Raw genomic sequence first — 20,498 nt, 5'->3', positions numbered from 1 at the left:
TCCATAATGACAAGGCCCATCTGAGCACCAAGAGTATGTGCTGAGCACAGACAGTTTTCAGACACGCACAGGTGTGACGTTACTGTTTTACACCTCTCATGACAGCTTGGTGTGGAAAACTGATGATCCACCGACTGAAAACAAGAAGTGTCTAGATCTACCTGGACGGAACATGCTGCTGGGCTGGCAGGAGGCCAATTCACTATCTTCAACAATATGAGAATGTGTCAACTCGCAGTTTGTGTAGCTTGGTGGATGTTATTGGACAATTGAACAGTGACAGCTGTGTTCGCTACAGATTTAGTGTGATTAGATTTGCATATGCAATGAGAACCAGGTGTGAAGGTGTGAACTAAAAGCCTGCCAGTCTCATGGCTGTCCAGGATTTCCAGGAAGAGAGGAAAGCCGGGGGGTTGGTTGGAGGGCGTTTCCAGGGCCAGGCTCAACCTCTCCAACAAGATGCAGGTCTGATAGTTTAGTCTCTTGCTGAAATGTTGAGCTGATTCCGTACTAGATATTTTTCTCTTGGTAAATCTGTACCATCTGCCTCTTACTATCACAACTGGAACACCTGGAGAAGTTGATGGCAACTGAGCATTTATGTTTTCTTATCAGACACTCACTGTAATGCTACATAAGATTATTCTATATGACAATGTCACATTACTTACTGGCTATGTTCAACATGGCTGTTGTCACTCTACTGATGTACATATATGATGGCAGACAGATGATGTAAATGTTGTGCCAAACATGATGAGAGGTGTCCAGATACCTAGAGGCCAGTCCTGTGACACATCTGACAGTCTGTCTAAATCTCATGGTATAATCCTGTGTGGCCCGACAGCAGCTGGATGTTTTGACCCAGTTGTCAAATGATTTGAGTGACACAGCAATGACTGGTACACAGTTACTGTGATTAATCATTGCAAATATGGTGAGAGATGTGTGTGGAGGTAAGACAATCTGATAACTGCGACCCATTCATTCATTGAGATGTAAAGTAATAATAATAACAGTAATGATTGTATTGCATTGTATTAAAAAACATTTTGCAAAACTAACTTACAAAGTGCAATAAAGACACTAATCAAAAAGTGTTAAAAACAGCTGACACAACAATAACCACAACAATCCATAAAACAATAAATAAAATAAAGAATTAAAACAATAACATATTATATTAAATACAAATGAATATGTATTATGTTAACCAGATGGTAGTAAATATCCAAAGCAAGTTTCTAATAATGGGTTCTAGTAAGAGATTTCAAAGTATGAAAAACTTAAGGCAGTTTATTCCAAAACACAAAGGCCCTCATTTCTAAAGCACCTTTGGCTGATCATTCAGCAGTGCCTCACCTGAAGACTGACAATGTAAAAAGCAGACTACAAAGCAGAAAGTTAACCGTTCTAGAAACACTGAAAAGTTCTAGAATGCTGAAAGTTGCTGGAAGGCTGAAAAGTTCTAGAATGCTGAAAGTTGCTGGAAGGCTGAAAAGGTCTAGAAATGCTGAAAAGTTCTAGAATGTTGGAGGCTTCTGGAATGCTGAAAAGTTGTAGAATGCTGGTCCCACAAAGTGAAGCTCTTCTAGAGTGGTGAAGCCTTCAGAAGGCACAGATCTCTTGGAGGATCTCAGCAGCCAGTGGCGCCACTTCACCATGACACCTGAAAGAGACAAACAAAAATAACAGCAAGACTGAAGTGTTTTTTATGTATAAAGACTGTGTTGTACACATACATTAATTAACATCTGCATATGCATTCACACTTAGTGCTGAATCGGAGTATACTACTTGTTCTACTACAAACGGGTTCTTCCAAGAATGCAAAAATGAACAATGTAATGTACTGTACGTGTGTTTCAGATATCTTAAAAGGGGTTTAATGTATTGCTTACAAACACTGGAATGAATCCATCCATCGCTTGATATAGCTTTGAGGTTGCTGCACATTTCTCTCACCCATTTTTAGCCCGACTCTGCCTCATTCTCTCCACTAAGCTTACAGGCTTGTATCCTATATATGGAATTCATTGGCCTAGTTGGGGCTGTGTCAGTGCTGTCCAGGCCAAAGCTCCCACTCGTACATCAGGGAATGTTTCAACATTCACCTGTGCCTCTTAGCAAGGACAGTTTGGATTTCAGGCCTGGAACCACGGCCACATCGTACATGAGACACTTCATCATCGTCGTATGATGAAGTTTTCACAATATAGTTAGAAAGAAATAACAGCAATAAATAGGCAGAACTTTTTTGACTCTAGTTGCGTAAAAAACGCATCAAGGTTTGCTCTTATTCAAGTCTTTACCTGTACCTAGTGAAATTTTACATCACAAAATACTATAAAAAGAGATTCCCAGACACTGTCTGTACTTGCAATTAAAACATTTATTTGCAACGTTTCAGTACTGAGACCTTCGTCAGGCAAATATGAGACTTCTTGTCCTCATGGGCTGATGGGTTGGCAACCCAGACACTGCATGTAACAACACTCAAGGATCTTTGGGTCTTAATCGTAGGTGTTGTTGACCTTTCTTTTGGTGGGACATTTTCTACTATGGCTTATGGTGAGAGGCACTTATTTTCCTTGAAACCCAATGCACCCACCAAAGACTTCTACTTCTTTCAGAATGTCACCTCCTTTAAATGAATGCTGGGTCTTAAGTGAAAGCGAGCAGGCAGGAAGTTAGGGGGGAAAAGCTATCATTCAAAACGACAGGAGAAGGAATTGAGGTCATTGCCAGGTGCCGTACGGGAGAGGAGTGTGTTTGTTGGGGTGTTTTCCTGTAGCTCCTGGTGTGGAGTGATGGATCGGAGCCTCGGTCCCTGCTGGTGAACTGGACTGGGACTTGGAAACCCTGATGGCTGCATTCACCTCTGCTCCCCTTCTGTTCTCTTATGTTCTCATTTCCAATTTGACAGTGGTGTATTTCAAATACCATAGTGCTGTGGCATTATAAAAAACACACGGCATATGGAAATACGTCAGTCTACACACACACACGCATACTGTACATGCAATCCACTCCTCTCCTCTCCTTCAATCCCTTCTCTCCACCTCTCCCTCCCTTCTCCCTCTCTTCTCTCCCTCCGTCCTTCCCTCTCTCCTCTCCCTCCCAGGTGTCTGTGAGGGCAGCCTGACAGCCAGGCCAACACAAGCCCCCCTCCCCCCCTTAGTTAATTAAACCCTACCTAATTAACCTAATTAACACAGTTCCCACAGGCCTCGGAAATCCTTGGAAAGTTTGTGGATTTGGAAAACATAAATTGGGTCCATAAAAGTTTTAGGGACAAACTTTCGACTCGGGTTACTCATTAAATCCCTGCACAAGTCGACGCTGGGCTGCGGCATGGAGGGCAGTACATAAAGAAATAATTGGTTCTAGATTACGGCGAACGGCTCTTACAGCGTAACATCAGCGTCACGCTCGACAATGTATTGCGTTGTGTGTGTTTTCCATGAGTCCAACCACCGGGATATCTTCTTCTGTTCACGATAGAGCCATGAAACAAGAAGCAGAGTGCTCACAGGCGCGGTGGGGACATTAATAATCTTGACCGAAAAGGGATAGTTCACTCTGAAATCAATCTAAATGGATTTTTCATGGGGGAAAACTGTTGTCTCTACCTCTGGGCTGCTTCGACTGCTCCCTCCACCACACCCACAACTCAGGTCCTCACATCCTGATGAGATGCCTTTTGTGTCTCTCGTGGGTTCAAAGGCCGTCAAACGGGAGCTAGTTTTGAACGCTGCTCCGGATTGTGATTGGCCGAAGACGTAAACACGCCCCCCCCCCCCGAGAATTTGGCCTGTACCCACACTAAGATGGAGTGAAGTGGAATGAGGCTAAATGTCTGGCTATGTGAAATCAGTCTGAAAATGCCATCCATAGAGTCGTTTATCAGAAGAGTCAGGTAGGTTACTGTCCCACTTGTGAAGGTACGATAGGTTCACGGTTCAGCTGATTTTAGGCTCTTAAGGTTGGCGGTTAGGGAAAATCCTTCATAAATTGCAGCTGAATCCAAAAGTTTCAGAGTGGTGTGTGTTTGTTGAGGAGAGTCACGCAGGTCAGAAAAACACATTATACCAGCGCTATTATTCCTTCAGCCTTGGTAAAAGCCGGCCGCATTCCTGCCGGCTTCGTGTTTAACTGAATGCAGCAATAAACTGAGGATCGAGTTTGGGGCCTCAAGGCTTTTTCTTCAGAGTGGAGGGACTCCTTCCCTCCCTCCGCATTCGGTCAGGGCCGGAGGTTTTGAAAAGGCATTCCGCAGGTTGCCATGGTAAAGGCTGAATGACATCATTTGGGTTGGGATCTTAGGCCAGACCTCGCCTCCTCTCCTTCCCTCCCCTCCTCTCTCTCTCTCTCTGCCCCAACTCTTCTCATCCTCTCAATTAAAACCTCTCCTCGCCCCCTCTCCCTTCCTCTCCTCTCCTCATAACTCCTCTCATCTCCTGCCCTTTCTCCTAAAAAACCTCTGCTCCCCTCCTCCTACCGCTAAAGCAGTGGGAGTGTGCCAGTCTCAGCCACTTCAAAGGCTGGAGCTGATCTCTGCTTTCATCTGCCAGAGAGGAGAGACGGAGAGAGAGAGAGACGGAGAGGGAGAGGAGAAGGATGGAGGGTGGAAAGGAGGCGGCGGTTGAAGAGGGAGAGAGAAGGGGGGAGAGAGAGAGCGAGGCAGAGAGGAGAGGGAGGGGGGAGGTGGGAGGGAGAAACCGGGAGAAGAGGGGCAGAAAATGGAGGGGGAGAAATGGGTATAGAGAGGTTGACAAGAGAGAGGGGAAGAAAAGGAGTGACAGAGGAGAGAAAGGGAGAGAGGGAGGGGAGAGCAGGAGAGGCCGCTATAGCAGGACAACAATACGCCTTTATTATTGATCTGACAGGGTTTGTGTGTGTGTGTGTGTGTGTGTGTGTCTGTGTGTGTGTGTGTGTGTGTGTGAGAGAGAGAGAGAGAGAGAGAGAGAGAGAGAGAGTTTGTTTGTATATGGAAGGGAGTGAGAGAGACTATTTTTGTGTATTCTTTGTGTGTGTGTGTGTGTATGCATTGTGTGTGTGTGTGTGTGTGTGTGTGTGTGTGTGTGTGTGTGTGTGCCAGGTCGCTGGTCTCTCACATCAAAAGATCAAAGGAAGCATGGTCGCTACGACGACAAAACCCTGAGCTCAAAGAGGGAACACACACACTCCGCCCACACACTCATAACACAGCCAGCCAGCCAGCCAGATGCAGAGATACAGGTGCACACACACACACATACACACACACACACACACACACAGCCTTCCAGAATTGTTGGTACCTTTGGTAAACATTAACCAAAAATAAATTAAACAAAAAACCCACAAGTAGTGATATCTTATCTTTACCTCTTGAAATTAAGAAAATTATAAAATTCTATTTCCATTCAGAAGTAACTGTTAAAAAAAATATTTCAAATGTGTGATCGTAAGGTCGTAATTGGCTCATCATGAATACATGATCATGAGTTTGGCTATTTTTCTTCTTTTTTTTTTCTGGATTGCAGAAAATCCCAGTTACCTTTTAGTCAGATTTCACAGTGACTAAAAACACATTACAAGAGTGAAGCTCTCACTTTGAATTCCCCCTATAGAGGTCAAGAGAAATATGACTTGATTAAAGATATATTTATCTTGATGCTGAATGTGTTAAAGTTATAGCTCAGGCTGATACATCCCCCCACCCATGTCAAGGCTTCTTCACACAGTAACTAATTAAAACGGCAGGTAAGGATTAAAGCAGTGTCTCCTGTACATTTATGTGTAGATGTCGGGGTTGCAGGTAATTTTGGATCTGACACCCAGGTTGTAATTAAATGAATATAAAGGAAACACTGCCTGCTGAAAGTGAAAACTTGCTCATAGCTTCTAGTTGAAATGCTGATTAGTGTTACAGTCTCCATGAGTCTTGGAAGGAAGCTGCTACTCTGTCAGTTGCTTGAGGGAGGTGTAAGTCATGCTTCCTGCCATTGATGAGATGTCGAGAAAACCCATACAAAGTTGAAGTCTTATTTTTACTTTTTTTTTTTTTTTTACTTTTCAGCTCCTTGTGAGCCATTAAGCTGACACACGCTCTCCTCTGCACTGTCGGGAGCACGCATCCTTTCAATTAACAGGGAGAAGAAGATCGGCTCTGACATGAACATAGAAGTGTTTAGACATGCATAAAAATAACAAGACTTGTTACTGGAAACCTTTGAGGGATCGTTTCAGCCCTACTGTACGCACACATCACACATACACAGAGACAAGCACACACCTTATATGGACAGACACACACACACACACATGCATTCGGTCACTCAAACACACATTCATTCCCTTGATATTTTTCTTGTTTTGCCACAAAATAATTTCAAAATGAATGAATTATTTTGTCTGAGATCTATGGGTATTTTATGTGAAGGCATATACAAACCTGAACACACACACACACACACACACACATATGAACAGCACAAACACACACCTGTTGGACTGAGTCATATCCTGTAGTAGACTCACTAGCTCCGCCCCTTCAGAACTTTCCAACCAATCAGATCTGTCTGCTGTCTGCACCTGGGGAAAGAGAGAGAGAGAGGGAGGGAGAGAGATAGAGAGAGAAAGAGAGGGATTTAGTTGTATAGACAGGTGAACTGGTACATGATAGACAACTGTGTGTCAGTGCTGTTTATCCTTGTTGGCCCATGCCGCCCAAATACAAGGCAGTCGTGAGAAAATGATATTTTCTATTTCCAATTTTCTGGCTATTTCACTGATTAATAAGTGGAAGAAGCCTAACAGCTGCATATATTCATTGTTTCACAGATATTAAGAAGCTGATAATACATTTGCAAATGTATTTTTTCACATTCCATAATTCAAAGCCCCACTCAAAATCATCTTGTGAACCACTGCACGATGACAACCACTGGCCTGTGTAATCAGAAAAGAATCATACTGTGAGTTATCAGTTTTTACAAAGACCAGCAGCAGAGTGGCGTCACACACACTTGTCAATGTCATTTCAAAGGAAGTTGATCAAAGAGCTAATTTGTCAGAAAGTCAGTGGATTACACACACACATACACACACACACTCTGTATTATTGGTTTCTTATAATGTTGTCGATCCATGAATTTAAACTGATTCTACTGCTGCACAAACTGGAAGAGTGTCAGCTGAAAGAACATTCTGTCTCTCCCTTCACCGAATTCCCTTCTGTCCTCTCTTTCTTCTCTCCTTCTCCTTCCTCCATCCCTCTCTCCATCCTTGTCCCTACATGCCTCTCCACACCCCACCCCGGAACACCTGGTCCACACACTGCGGTGTGTGTATGAGTGTGTGTGATTAGGGCAGTCGCTTTGAAAAGGGGCTATTATAGCGGTTAGAATTAGAGCTAGGTTCAGGTTGGGGTCTGGGTTATGATCCGGGTTAAGGTTAGGCTTAGCCAATGAATGTTCTTCAATAAATAATAAAAAGTGTGTGTGTGTACATGTCTCTTTAAGTGTGGAGAGTGTGGGTCTGCAGTGTGTTAGTGAATATGTGTGTGTGTGTGTGTCTGTGTGTCTCTGCGTGTTTGGCGTACGTGTTCTCTCTGATCTCCAGTGACATCATCACCTCTGTCTCCGCGGCGACACAGCATGGTTGTTGCTTGGCAACGGGGTTAGGAGGAGACGAGACTCTCCCCTCACTCTCTTACTTTCCTCACAAACACACACACACACCCACACACACACACACACACACACACACACACACACACACTTTGCCTTCTCCTTAAAGGTGAGGGGACATTCTCTTCGCCTGCCAACCATCCTCTAAAACACACACACCTCTTTTTTATCCCTTCTCCCCCTCTGTCGTCCTCCTCTCCCCCCATCTCTACCTCACCAACACCCTGACTCAATAAGGCTGGACTCAGTCAGATGAGAGGCACACAGACAGAAAGACAGACGGGCAGGCAGACAGAAAACACAGAGGGCGAGGGAGAGCGACAGACAGGAGAGAGACAGTCAGAGAGACAGCGCTGTGCTGTCATTGGGTAAAGTAGTTTGGGAGAAACAGCGGTTTTAAATAGATATTATGTTTAAACAAGTGACACTGTACCTGACAGCACCGAGACACAGAGAGAAACAGACAGAGACATTTGGCCACGGGTGAAAAAGAGAAATATGTATGTGATGTATGTGTGTGTGCGGCTAGTGAGGAATGCCTGGCAGGCCGGTCAGTTCGTAGGCTTTATGTGTATGTCTTATATGTATGTATGTCTATGGGCCGTACTAATAAAGTAGTGATATATGATGGTATGGACTGAATTGTCCAGGGCTGGAGCACTATCCTGCGTCAATTCTTACTGTATGAAACTGCCGTGATGACTTCTTTTTTTCAAAGGTGAGGAATGATGAGCTGATGTAGATTACTTGAAGCTATTCTTCAGCATTATACTTCTTTATTCTATTATGCTCACATTTAAAACATTTAATCCTGCATGACCAAGTCTGTGCTTTTAGAAACCTCATTGGTCACAAATACCCAATGTACATTTTTCCATCTGTATTTGCAGCCATTTGGATAGAGTCCTTCTTGACTGGTGGTACTGTTTTCTTTGTGTGGTGAATTTACCAGTTGAGCAGTCTGATCTTTTTTCTTTCTTTTTTCTCAAAATAACTTCTTATGAATCCCCTTTGAATTAAATGGCATTCACCTTTAAGTCTTTCCAAGTTGTGATAGAGAAGAATGACTCAAATTGAAAATTTGACCAATTCAAGCTTGACTGACTCCATCTCTCCCTCTCTCTCTCCTCCCTTGTAGCTGGAAGCTATTAGCGGGATCTTTGATTGAGATTAACAGAGCTCTGAAATCAATGAAAGATAATTAAAAAGCCTTTGTTGAAGGGCAGGCACTTGTGTGAGTGTGCATGCGTGTGTCTGAGTGTGAGTCAGTGTATTTCTATGATTGCACGTCTGTGAAAGTGTCTGTGTTGAATGTCTGTTGCATTCTCTCAAAGGTGCAAGTTGTTCTTTGTCAACTGATTGGCCAAACAGAGTGTGAATAGCTAATGACTTTTAAAGAAATCTTATAAGCCTCATGTGAAGAAAGAGAAGACAACTTGACTAATGTGTATAGGGTGATGATTTCTATTTTGTTTGACAACTCAACTGGACTCCAACAATAACAATACCTGAACCAAATACCCCACATTGTGCTTGAGTACTCTGAAGAAGAATCTCCTCTACACCCTAAAATCCTAAAAAAAAGATGGATTGAAGGGAACTAATCTCAGATTTGTCAGCAACAAAAGAGGAGAGATAACCTCCAACCCTCCAAATACAATCTAAAGATGATGTGAGTAACCCAGTGTGACAAATACTGTGAGAAATAATGTGAGAAATACTTTCTACTGCTGCTTTAAACCTTAACCTTAATTTGCTGTTACTTTGATCCATTACATTAAAGGGGTATTAAGTAATCCATTACTTTTATCGACAACCAAAGAATTGCAACAGCATGTACAGCAGGTCTCTGGCACAGCTTACGGTGGCCTGTAATTGACACATAATAAAATCACTTTTTCACAAGACGAGTAAGCCAGCCAATTAGAGCAGAGATCCAACAGAAACGTCTAGGGAAGAGGTGATTTATCACGATGCAAAATACTGGAATAATAATACTGCTTTGTCATTTCTGCTCCTTCACAGCACCGTCCTCCATCTTTGAACTGCTGAGAGTGTGAGTGGGTGGAGGGTCATTTAGTGCTATTATGGTCATTTGGTGCCAGGGGACAGTAAAAGTCTTACTTACTTCACCTTTAAATGTCAACAGTTCCTCTCCACTTTGAAAAAATGGAGATATTTGTGTGACTCTAACCCCAAAAAGCATGACAAAATGTGCAAAACCGTAGATGGGGGCGTCCTGGTGGCTCAGCTGGCTAAGGCACATAGTGCATAAACACAATGTCCTGGGTCTCTATCTTCTTTTCTGTCTCTCTATACTGGGACTATCCAATAAAGCAGAGATGAAAAAAAAAATCTTTAAAAAACGTAGATGGGTACTTTTCTGATCAACTCTAAATTAGTTCAGCTCTTAGCACTCAGCTGCTTAGTGACTCATCCCATAGCTGTGAGGGAACAGCCAGAGAACACCGCTCTGCGTGTGTGTGTGTGTGTGTTAGTCACGATGGTGAATAGGGTAGAGAATACACACCTAGATGCTACCTTAGCTGTTAGCAGAGGGACAGAGGACATTAGAGCGCATATACAGGAGGATAGACAGATAGATAGATAGATAGATAGATAGATAGAAAGGAAGAAAGAAAGAAAGAAAGAAAGAAAGAAAGAAAGAAAGAAAGAAAGAGAAAAAGGGAGTCTGTTATGTGTGTGAGAGAGACAGACAGAGACACACACACACACACACACACACACACAGAACTGCAAATATAAGGTTGCTTCCAGGCAGATCAGTCAGTCAGTCCATATGATGTCACAGTGTGACAGCTGACCTTGTGTCCCAGGTGTAGAAACTACTTCATGACCCTGAGGCCAAGCCAACACATTAGGGCATTGGGAATGCACACTGTAAACTCCATAATACATGGGGGTCACACTTGTTGTCACGTTGACTTTTTGGAGATAGGAGGTTTCTGCAGAACTCTCCTCTCCTCCCTCCTCCACTCCTCCTCTGCTCCTCTTTCCTCTCATCTCCTTCTCTCAGTGTTCAAAGCTTCTACCTGGCAGCTCCAATGTACTCAGATCAATTGAGAATACACACACACACACACACACACACACACACACACACACACACACACACACACACACACATAACAGAATGCTTTTCAGTTGCCTCAAAAGAAGCTGGTCTAATGAGGACTCTCTAACCAGAGCCTCTGATCAATATCTGATTGGCTGTTTAGTTAGCTTCCTGATTGGCTGTTTAATTAAGCTGAATTAATGGGTCCCTCAATTTAAATTCTAATTGTTTAGACTACAGTAGTAAAACTTTAGAGCATCATCACATTGTTATGTGTGTCTGTCAGCTCAATAAATCAACACCAGCCACCAAGCTTAAGAACCGCTTAATGCTGGTGAATGCTGGCTTTGGCTGCTTAGTTGGCCTCATGTGACCAGATGAAGTTAATGTGATTAACAGGTTGGGGAGTGGAAGCCCCAGCACTTCTCCACCTGCCTCGCTGCAGTGTGCTCTGTTACTAGTCAGCCATCTTTGGACTGTTCTACAAATCATTTTGACTATCAGACAAAATTGGACAGACACTTGAACAGAGAGTGACAGGCAGATACAAACCAACACTTTTCCCCTCTCTCTGCCTCTCTCCCTGTCAGTCTAGTTGTAGTGAAACTACAGGCTCTATTTTCAGAACAGCGGCAGAGCAGGGCTGTGTGTGTGTGTGTGTGTGTGTGTCTGCACTGAGTCTTTGCTATTTTATATGCTACATTTTCATTCTGCAGTGGTGGACAACCACATTGAGAGTACTAACACCTCTGATAGAGAATATGGGGAATTGGAATTAACAGGACATTGTAATTCAACCCCAAAAATACAAACAAGTATAGGGCCAATGTTTAGAGTTGGTGCTTAAATCATACCAGGATATCCAAAAATGTTTTACTGCTGCAAACTGCAAACCAAAACTGGCACCAAGATAGGGACAGGAATGGGGCAAGACCCCCCACTCACCCCCAACAACCTCTGATAGCCTACAAAAAAAATCATAGGAGGCAATGCCAGCATGTGTTAAGGTTTCTATGCATGTGTGTATGTTGGTCTGAATGTGTGTGCATGTGTGTGTGTGTGTGTGTGTGTGTACTGTACTCACCAGTCGTTTAATGACCCTAAGTGTGGTGCGTTGCATTCGGAGGGTCTTGGCGTGTGTGTGCGTGCGCAGCACGTACGCGAAGCTACGCAAGCAGGACGGAGACAGGCAGTCGTGCCCCTCCCCCCCGTACAGCTGGACCAATAGGGAGAGGCACTGAACAGACTCCTCCCACACCTCCTGGATTTCAGTGGACAGCTAGAGAGGGAGAGATTGGAATGTGTTAATAAATGACTGGAAGAAATAATTCACCTTGTTCCTCTAATTGTGATGGCAGAAAATATTTGGAGAGCTGAAATTAATTCCACAAGAATAAGAATATATTATAGCATAGTTAAAGGGGTATTAAGTAATGTTAAGTCTCAGTTTTGAAAACCAGACATCTCAGCACCTGGTGAAGTAATTGTTGAGTCATTAATACTGATCAATAACCCTATCAACCCGCTGCAAATATGTTATGGTCATTTTGTGCTATGGGGTAGAAAAAAATATTAGTTGTTGTACCTTTAAATGCCAACACTTCCTCTCAACTTTTGATAAAATGGAGTACCATACTTCCCCTTTAACACTGTTACACCAGACAGGCTAATCAGTCTTCAGCTTATCTCCTCATCCTTTTGCTATCTGCCTCTCCACTTCTTCTTATCACCCCCTCCTCCCTCCCTGCTCCTCACCTCCTCTCCTCTGTACCCCCCCCCCCCCCCCCCCCATATCAGGATTGTGAATAAAAGAATAACATTGCAAATAATTCACCAAAATGTTCCTATCCCTCCCCCTCTCCTCCATGCACCAATCTTCCTCCCACCCACTCTCTCTCTCTCTCCCTCTATCCTTTGCTTGCTCCATCAATGTGTCAGAGAGACAAGTCAGGTGTTAGATTGACAACCCCCCCCCCCTCCCCATCAACTGGACATACCTCTTTCACCTCAGCCTGTGTTTAGGAGTGTGTGTGTGTGTGTGTAAAGTTCAAAGGTCACCGGAGTCTCATGAAGTGAGAGTTATGTTGTTGTCTCCTTCAATACCCCCTCTCCCCTCTCTCACTCAATTCAAATCAAAGTGTGTCAAATCAAAGTGAGACATAGAGACTGAGGGGAATAGCACAGACATCAAGAGTAAATTGAAGATGAAATTTAAAAATAGAAGTTGAAGTATTTAAGTAAAAAATCTCTCTCTCTCCCTCCGCCTCCTGAGCATCACTTGGGTATGACAAGGTATTGCACTGGCCCTACATTAACCTATGCGAGTCTAAATTTGATCTTGTAGTTTTTGAAATTACAAAGATCAAGCAAAAACTGACAGAAATGTATTTGGAAGCCATATCTAAAAAAAATGTAGTCACATTAGGGGAGCATTAAGGATCAACATTCCCTCTAAACTGTGTGTCTGTGCAAGATAGTTTGGTGACCTGCATGTACTAATTGATCGCATTGACCAAATAATAATATCTTGCCAGTCACCAGTCTGTGCTCCACTTCTCCCCAGAAATGTATTCTGTTAATGTAAGCAGCAGTAGCAAATGATATTAGATGCAAAGACTTTACCACACCTCAGGGTTTAGTGAATCGACACTCCTGCTCTCTTTCCATCTCGCTAATCTCCCATGGGGCCAAGGGGCTGGGCAGAGGTTGGAGGGGTGTCAGCTGTCCCCCCTCAACCCCTTCATACGCACACACACACACACACACACACACACACACATAGAGGCCCACCCACCACTCAACATGTCAAGTAAAAGTAAAAACCTCTATTGTGTCCCTTGAGACCTCCTCCTCTCCTCCTCCCACCTCCCTTTCTTTCCCCCCTTTCCTTTTTCTCCTCCACTTCCCAGGATCCCTCCCAGCACCCTCTCTCCTTTCCACGGATTCGCTTCCATTTCTGCCTTTCCTTTTCCCTTGCTCCCATCTCTCTTCCTCTCATTTCCTCCCCTGCTCTCATTTTCTTTCTCTTGAACCTCTCCTGCTCCCTAGCTCCTCCTTCTCCACTCCTGTCCTCTTGGTGTCCTCAGTCTTATCATCCGCAATTTCATGAATTGATGTATATTTTTAGTGGCATGTGTCACGGTGAAGCATTGGTGAAGCATTAAAACCATCATTTAAAAAAAAACAAACATTAAAAGGCAACTTTATGAAAACTTTTGGGCTGAATATATATACCAAATATTTTGCATGTCAAAATAGTATCAATAATGAGTTTGATGTTTTGAGCAGAGCTATGGGAGGATTGAGGGAGCCCCCATCTTTGAATCCATTCTGCATAGCCCCCACTATTCCTTAATACTGAATTTTTGGCTTTATTAGACAGTTGAAAGTGCAAAGAGACAGGACAGACTGGGAGACAGAGGGGGGATGACATGCAACAAAGGTCATGGTCTGGATTTGAACCCAAGACGTTGCAGTTACATGGTACGCACCTCCCAATATCAGATTTTTGACTAATCGTTTAATCCTCATTAGCGTCAGTGCAGCCAGAAAGCCTGAATGTTTCTGGATGGCTACAGCAATAACAATCCCACAGTTCTCTCAGTAGGAAGGACAAGGCAGATTTTCCCAAGTCTTATCTTCCTGTATTTCAGTGCTTCATGCGTATTGTACTGGGATGTGTGTTGGTGAGTGGTAGATATAATTGCCTCTCACTTTCCGCAGGATCTCGGGGATTAATAATTGTAGGCGTTATAATTACCTCAATAAAATAGGATAATCATCTGGACTTAACAAATAGCCAATGTGCAAAAAGCTCACTGCTTTCACATAATATTCCCAAACTGATTTCACGTCTGGCACAGTCAGTGAGTGTGCGGACAGCTGCTTGACCTGCAACAACTGCATTGGCTGCATTAACAGGGTTGGTTGAAGCACAACATCTAATAATTTGTCAAACTGACCAAATGATAATATCCTGCCAGTCATCAGTATTTTCTCCACTTGTCCACAGAAGTTTAGTTTATATAAGTGGCATATAACTCTTTCTCATGAATGTCAATTAGGTATGGCAAGACATGGCACTTGCCATAATTTAGTCTGAGTCCAAATTTGATCTTGTAGTTTTTAATCTTCTTCTATCAAAAATTGCCAGAAACCAATTTGGAAGCTACATCTTAAAAAAATCCCTCTATCTTGTCTATCTAATCTGTGTGCAAGAGAGTTTAGTGGCCTGTGTCACATTGACCAAATAATATCTTGTCAGTAATCGGTCATTGCTCCATATTTATATAAGTGGGTCTGGAAGTTTTGGTGGTAAATGGTATTAGATGCAGAGACTTTGCCGTACCTTAGGGTTTAGTGAATTAACACTTCTTCTCAAGCCAGCAGGGAACTGATTGTCCTTGCTAAGGTTTTTGAAAACAATTACCATTTAAAATGAATAAAAATTGCCTCACCATTGGAACAGGATGTTGTAAAAGAGCTACCTGCTAGTTGGCATATTCATTTACATTTTACAAATTGTCTTCTTATTGTCATTCAGCCTGCTGTTCTCAGAGTAAGTCAATCTACTGACACAGTGGGAAACAATTGGTCGTTGTTAGAATTAGGCTGTAACGTCTTGAAGGAGTAATGATTTTACCTTGGAAAATGGAAACAGGCACTATTATACAAATAATTAATTTAACTTGGAAAATGGAAATTCAGATAAGGCTATAACTTTTTGAACAGATAATGAATTTACCTTGGAAAGTGGAAATAATAATATTGCACAAATAATGAATTTAACTTGAAAAATGCTAATTTAGATGAGACTATACTTTTTTTTTTAACAAATAATGAATTTACCTTGGAAAATGGAAATAAGCACTATTGCACAAATAATGAACTTAACTTGCAAAATGCTAATTTAGATTAGGCTATACTTTTTTTTTTTTTTAACAGATAATGAATTTACTTTGGAAATTGGAAACAGCCATTAAATAGGTGGTCACGGTCAAAAAGCTGTCAAAGGAACTTACTCATCCAAAACACCAGTTTGCCAGCAAGTCCCATTGGCCAGTTGGAAAAATTCAGCAAATTGCTTTAGTGACCAAATAGGATGCAGACATTAACACTTTTTTCCTACCGCATAATGGAACGTTTAAATGTTCACAGTGACTGGCCCAAAGACACCACTGCATCTGTCATGGGTGAAAACAGGTTTACTGGTTTGCTTGAAGTCAAACTAGCTGCATTAGTATAACAGAGTTAAAGCCACTTGTCTGGTAGACATGCGATCCCTCCGCTAATACAGGGAAGAGCTTTTGAATAAGCTTCAACAGTAGTGCTGCCATCTATAATGCAGGCGGACACAGGACCTGGGACTGTGAGGATGCTGTAGATCCAGCTAGCGTGAATGACACATGGAACACTGACACATGCTTTTACTGGTTTTAAGGTATTTTTAAAGGAGATTTTATTGAGATAAGTGAAAGAGTTTCTTTTTTCAAAACTCTGAGCAGATTATTTCTTGAAAAAAGTCATTCTATTATAATACAAGTGAAATTTCCACCCAGGCAGTGGACTCAGGTATTTTGAAATACGCTTGATAAATAAGCTTTATACAACAAAACTACATACAAAACACAACTTGGAAAACACATTCAGAAAAACAGGTATTCTCTCTCTCTCTCACTCCCTCACATAAATAAGCATGCATACACAATTTTTTGCACCATCTCAGACATAGTCAGACATACAGTAAACAAACATGCATGCAGACACACACAAACACAGCCCAATACACACACACACTGAAAAATATTTATGTATGCACATAACACATTCACATACACAAACAGACAGGCTCTCTGTCAGCGTTAGTCTCACCATGTGAATGAGCTGTGTGTTGAGTTGGCTCAGGGGTCTGTTGGCTAGGAGCAGCTTCTCTGCTGCCTCCGTCTCTACTGCTGGACAAGATAGCCTCTGGCTCTATACGCACACACACACACACACACGCACACACACACACACACGTTAAATCATTTATAGAGATTTGACAGTCAATAATGATGGATCCAGAGACCTGCCAACACAGATTCTGACAGACTGAGAGACAGACAGAGGAAGACAGACTGATAGTCAGACTGACAGAGGAAGCAGTCTTCCAGGGTATGCTGTGTTATTGTAACCCATCTTTAACATGAGGTGCGTTCAGGACAACGCCGGCCGAGCCGCTTTCTTTATTTGTCACGTCAAATTATTTCGACGTCTCTTTCAAGACTTCCGTCTTCTCACCTCCTCCTCTCCTCTCTGACCCCCTTCATTAGCTCCTCCGTCCCTCTCTTTGTCTTATTTTACTTGAGTTTGCGCCTGCAGTGGAACTTCAGGCCAATTAGAAGTGGAATAATGTGATGAATACTGGCACAAATTTTCTCCTCTCTCTCTCTCCCTGTCTCGCTCTATCGCGCTCTCTCTTTCACTATGTCGCTCCTTCTCTGCTTTGCTCTCTTGTCTTTCTTCTGTGGTAATATGATTAATATTGGCGTAAATTTTCTCCTCTCCTTTTCACTCTGCTTCTCTCTTCAATTTGCAGTTCTCTCTCTCTGCATGCTCTCCCCCTCTCTCGTATATATATAAATATATACAGTATATATATATATATATATGTATACGTATATAGAGTATATATACATACACACATATACATGCATATGTATAAGTGTTAAATGAAGAGATAGAGACGGAGGTCAAGAAAGGGAAAGGGAGTGAGAGTTAGGAGAGTGGTCTAGTCACGTCCTCTCTCCTTATCAGACCTTATTACCCAAATGAATTTGGTTTGTGCAGAAGTTTTCTTTTTAATGAGCTTTGCATTTCTCGCTGAATTGATTTCCGCTGCACATTCTGCTCACTCCCTTTTCTATCTCTGTCTCTCTTTCTATCTCTCCATCCTCCCCTCTCTACCACTCTCTCTTCCTCCCTGCCTCCACCCCCCCCCCCCCCCCCCCCCCTCTCTCTCTCTCTGTCCAGGCATTAATATGTATGCGTTGGGCTGGGGTGCAGGCTATGGGGAGATGGGGGCTGGTGTGTGTGTGTATGTGTGAGTGTGTGCGCGTGTGTGTATGTAGGGAGGCAAGCTGAGGACAAAGCCATTGGTGATAATGAGGCCGCAGGGACATAACCAGACAGGCCCCTCTGTGTATGCCTGTGTGTGTGTGTGTGTGTATGTGTATGTGTGTGTGTGTTGTGTGTGTGTGTTGTGTGTGTGTGTGTCCCAGGGGCTAGGGACCTCATCCGCTTTCTCCTGAGTCCACAACTTCAATATTGCAGTTGGTTAAACCTGCTAGCTTCCACTGCACACTTCAATGGACACACACACACACACACACACACACACACACACACACGCCTTTAGGGCCATGATACAAGGGCAACATTTTGAGGCAATAGAGTTGGTGATTCTGTGCTCGACAGAGATGGGATTGGTAAAGAGTACTGAATCGATGTGGATAACAGAGTGGGCTGTAAGGAACCACATACACATACCATACAGCAAAACAACTGACACATGGGCAACAATTATTACATGAAATTTACATGAATGCAATGATTAGCTAGCAAGCCAAGCAGCCCAACATTACTGTTCTCTCCATAGAAGAGTCTGAGGCAGCTGATAAACTAGGGAGCCAGATCACTTTCAAATAAACTGCTAATTAACTAATATCACAATTGACGGCTATCCTTGTGTTTTAAACAATGAATTTTCATCTATGCATAGAAATGCTGGCTGAGAGAATGTGAAGGAAAGAGGGAGAAAGGTCTTGCATCTAATGAGTTCAAATACAGTGAGGTGAGGCTGATTTAACTCTCCCTCCATCACTCAATCATGTAAAACATGCAAACACAGTGGTGATTTGTCTGTCAATCTTTCCACTTCCAATGCGAACCGGACCATCAGGTAAAGCCACTTGCTTGTTCCACTCTTCTTTCGTCTGAAGTTATTATCCCAGGACTGTCTGTGTTTTTGCCTTCCCAGATTTACCAGATGGAAAGAATCCCAATCTGTTTCCTTTGGAGAATCTTTACTTGCAGCTCCAAACACAATATTTTGTAGTCACTCTATACTCGATTTTGCAATGTTCTCAATTTGGCAGCATTCACGTCCCTCTCAAGTGAAGCCTGGAAATACCTGATTTGTGGCTGATTACACACATTATATTTCAGTATAGAATTATGCTAAGTTTGCCAACATTAGTGTATGCTTCCGTAAAATAATTTTGGGCAGGTTACCAATCCTCATCTCTGTTGCTAGGGCTGGGTATGATTTGGAATTCAATGCTGAAAATGTAAGTATTGAAAAGTGGGGCCGGATATCCTAACCTTTTTCAGTCCTGATGTATTCTATGCCTTGCTCAAGGGCAGCTTGACAGTGGTGTTCAAATGAGGGGAGAGTGCTTCTCGTTCTCATTCCTCCATTTTGTAGAGAGTAAGTGTGTTACAGGACTTGTGTGTGTGCGTGTGTGTGTGTGTGTGTGTGTGTGTGTGTGTGTGTGTGTGTTCATACCTGCAGTGCTGAGCGGACAACGATTGATGTGTGTTTCAGAATGTTGTGGAGCAGCTCCAGAAGGGCCAGCAACACAACATGGCTGCCCTTCCTCCCAGCATGCACTTCTCCATCCAGGTAGACCAGTGCGGCTTCTGAGAGGATGCTCACCACCACCTCTACTAGACCTGTGGAGGAAAAAACAGTAAGAAAAAGAATTGCTGAATGAATTGCTGCCTGTAGATCCACACAGTCCACCCACTTGTGAGGTACAGCTAACTGGCTAGCATTACTGCTAGGTTTTGTTTATGTCTGTTAGTATTACAAAGTTATCAGTTCCTACCATTTAACAGTCTGCTGACAATCTAGACAGCCAACTATGCAAAAGTTGACATAGCTAACATCATGACAGGTCCTAACAGGAAGGTTTTGAAGAAAATGAAGAACAAGAGGCACTTGAGCTGCCTAATGCCCATGTAAATATTACTAGCTTTGCTAAGCTGGTGCAGTCATTAATTAAGCAAATTAATGCATTAATTAGCAAATAGTCTATGTGAAGATACTTGGCTTCACGTAACACATGGGCAGTATTAATATGATCTCCGTTTCTTAAAGCATTAACGAGTTATAGTAGTAAAAAAAAAAAAAAAGTTTTTCCTCATTAATATGAAAATGTATGCAGCAAGTTGCTCCAAAATCTAATCAGATCATCTACTCTGTAGAGGGAACCTGTAGTGTATGAAGCTCATATCATGTATTGTTATTGCTATTTAAGATGGAATGAACTAACCAAACCAACCGACCACCTACCCATCAACCAACCAACCATCCAACACATCGGCCGACCTATCCACCCAAACCAACTCAACACAACCCCTATGTGACATACTGCTGAGATACAAACAATTGGAAGGTAGCTGGGACTTTTAAATTGCTGTAACTGTAAGCTCTGGCATGGCTCTGCAGTGGATCCATAGGTATAGAGTTCCTATAGAGGATGGGGAACAGATCTGCATTCTCCCTCTTCAGCCTGTTAGTATTTTATTGTCACCAATTTGCCCAGCAGCCTAAAGTAGCCAAACTAGAGATTGAACTATTCAAAGTAGAACTGAAGCTAAGATAGGCTGAATTCAGCAGTGAAAACCTAACCTGTTAATATCAACATACCAACGACCACAGACTGAGAGCATAAATGTTCAATTTAGATGTTGATCTGAAAATA

The 20,498-nt window shown here is 42.7% G+C and overlaps 1 protein-coding gene across 1 annotated transcript in view; it reads right to left on the bottom strand.

The window, feature by feature from the left end:
* Positions 1-1,227: 1,227 nt before the first annotated feature.
* Positions 1,228-20,498, bottom strand: part of ulk4 (unc-51 like kinase 4) — a 92,500-nt gene continuing 73,229 nt past the window's right edge. Inside the window, exons 33-37 of the mRNA XM_071541182.1 lie at positions 19,298-19,464; positions 16,624-16,725; positions 11,837-12,031; positions 6,491-6,579; positions 1,228-1,669 (exon numbers count right to left, since the gene is read on the bottom strand). Coding sequence (XP_071397283.1) covers positions 1,609-1,669; positions 6,491-6,579; positions 11,837-12,031; positions 16,624-16,725; positions 19,298-19,464 — 614 coding nt within the window. The 3' untranslated portion in view covers positions 1,228-1,608. The remainder of the gene's footprint in view (positions 1,670-6,490; positions 6,580-11,836; positions 12,032-16,623; positions 16,726-19,297; positions 19,465-20,498) is intronic.

This window comes from Centroberyx affinis, unplaced genomic scaffold (genome assembly GCF_046629955.1).
Source record: "Centroberyx affinis isolate AG114_WGS23_722 - 3 ecotype Tasmania unplaced genomic scaffold, CSIRO-AGI_Caff_v1 ptg003815l_1, whole genome shotgun sequence".
Lineage (NCBI taxonomy): Eukaryota > Metazoa > Chordata > Actinopteri > Beryciformes > Berycidae > Centroberyx > Centroberyx affinis.
This window is presented reverse-complemented; position numbering and strand designations above follow the sequence as displayed.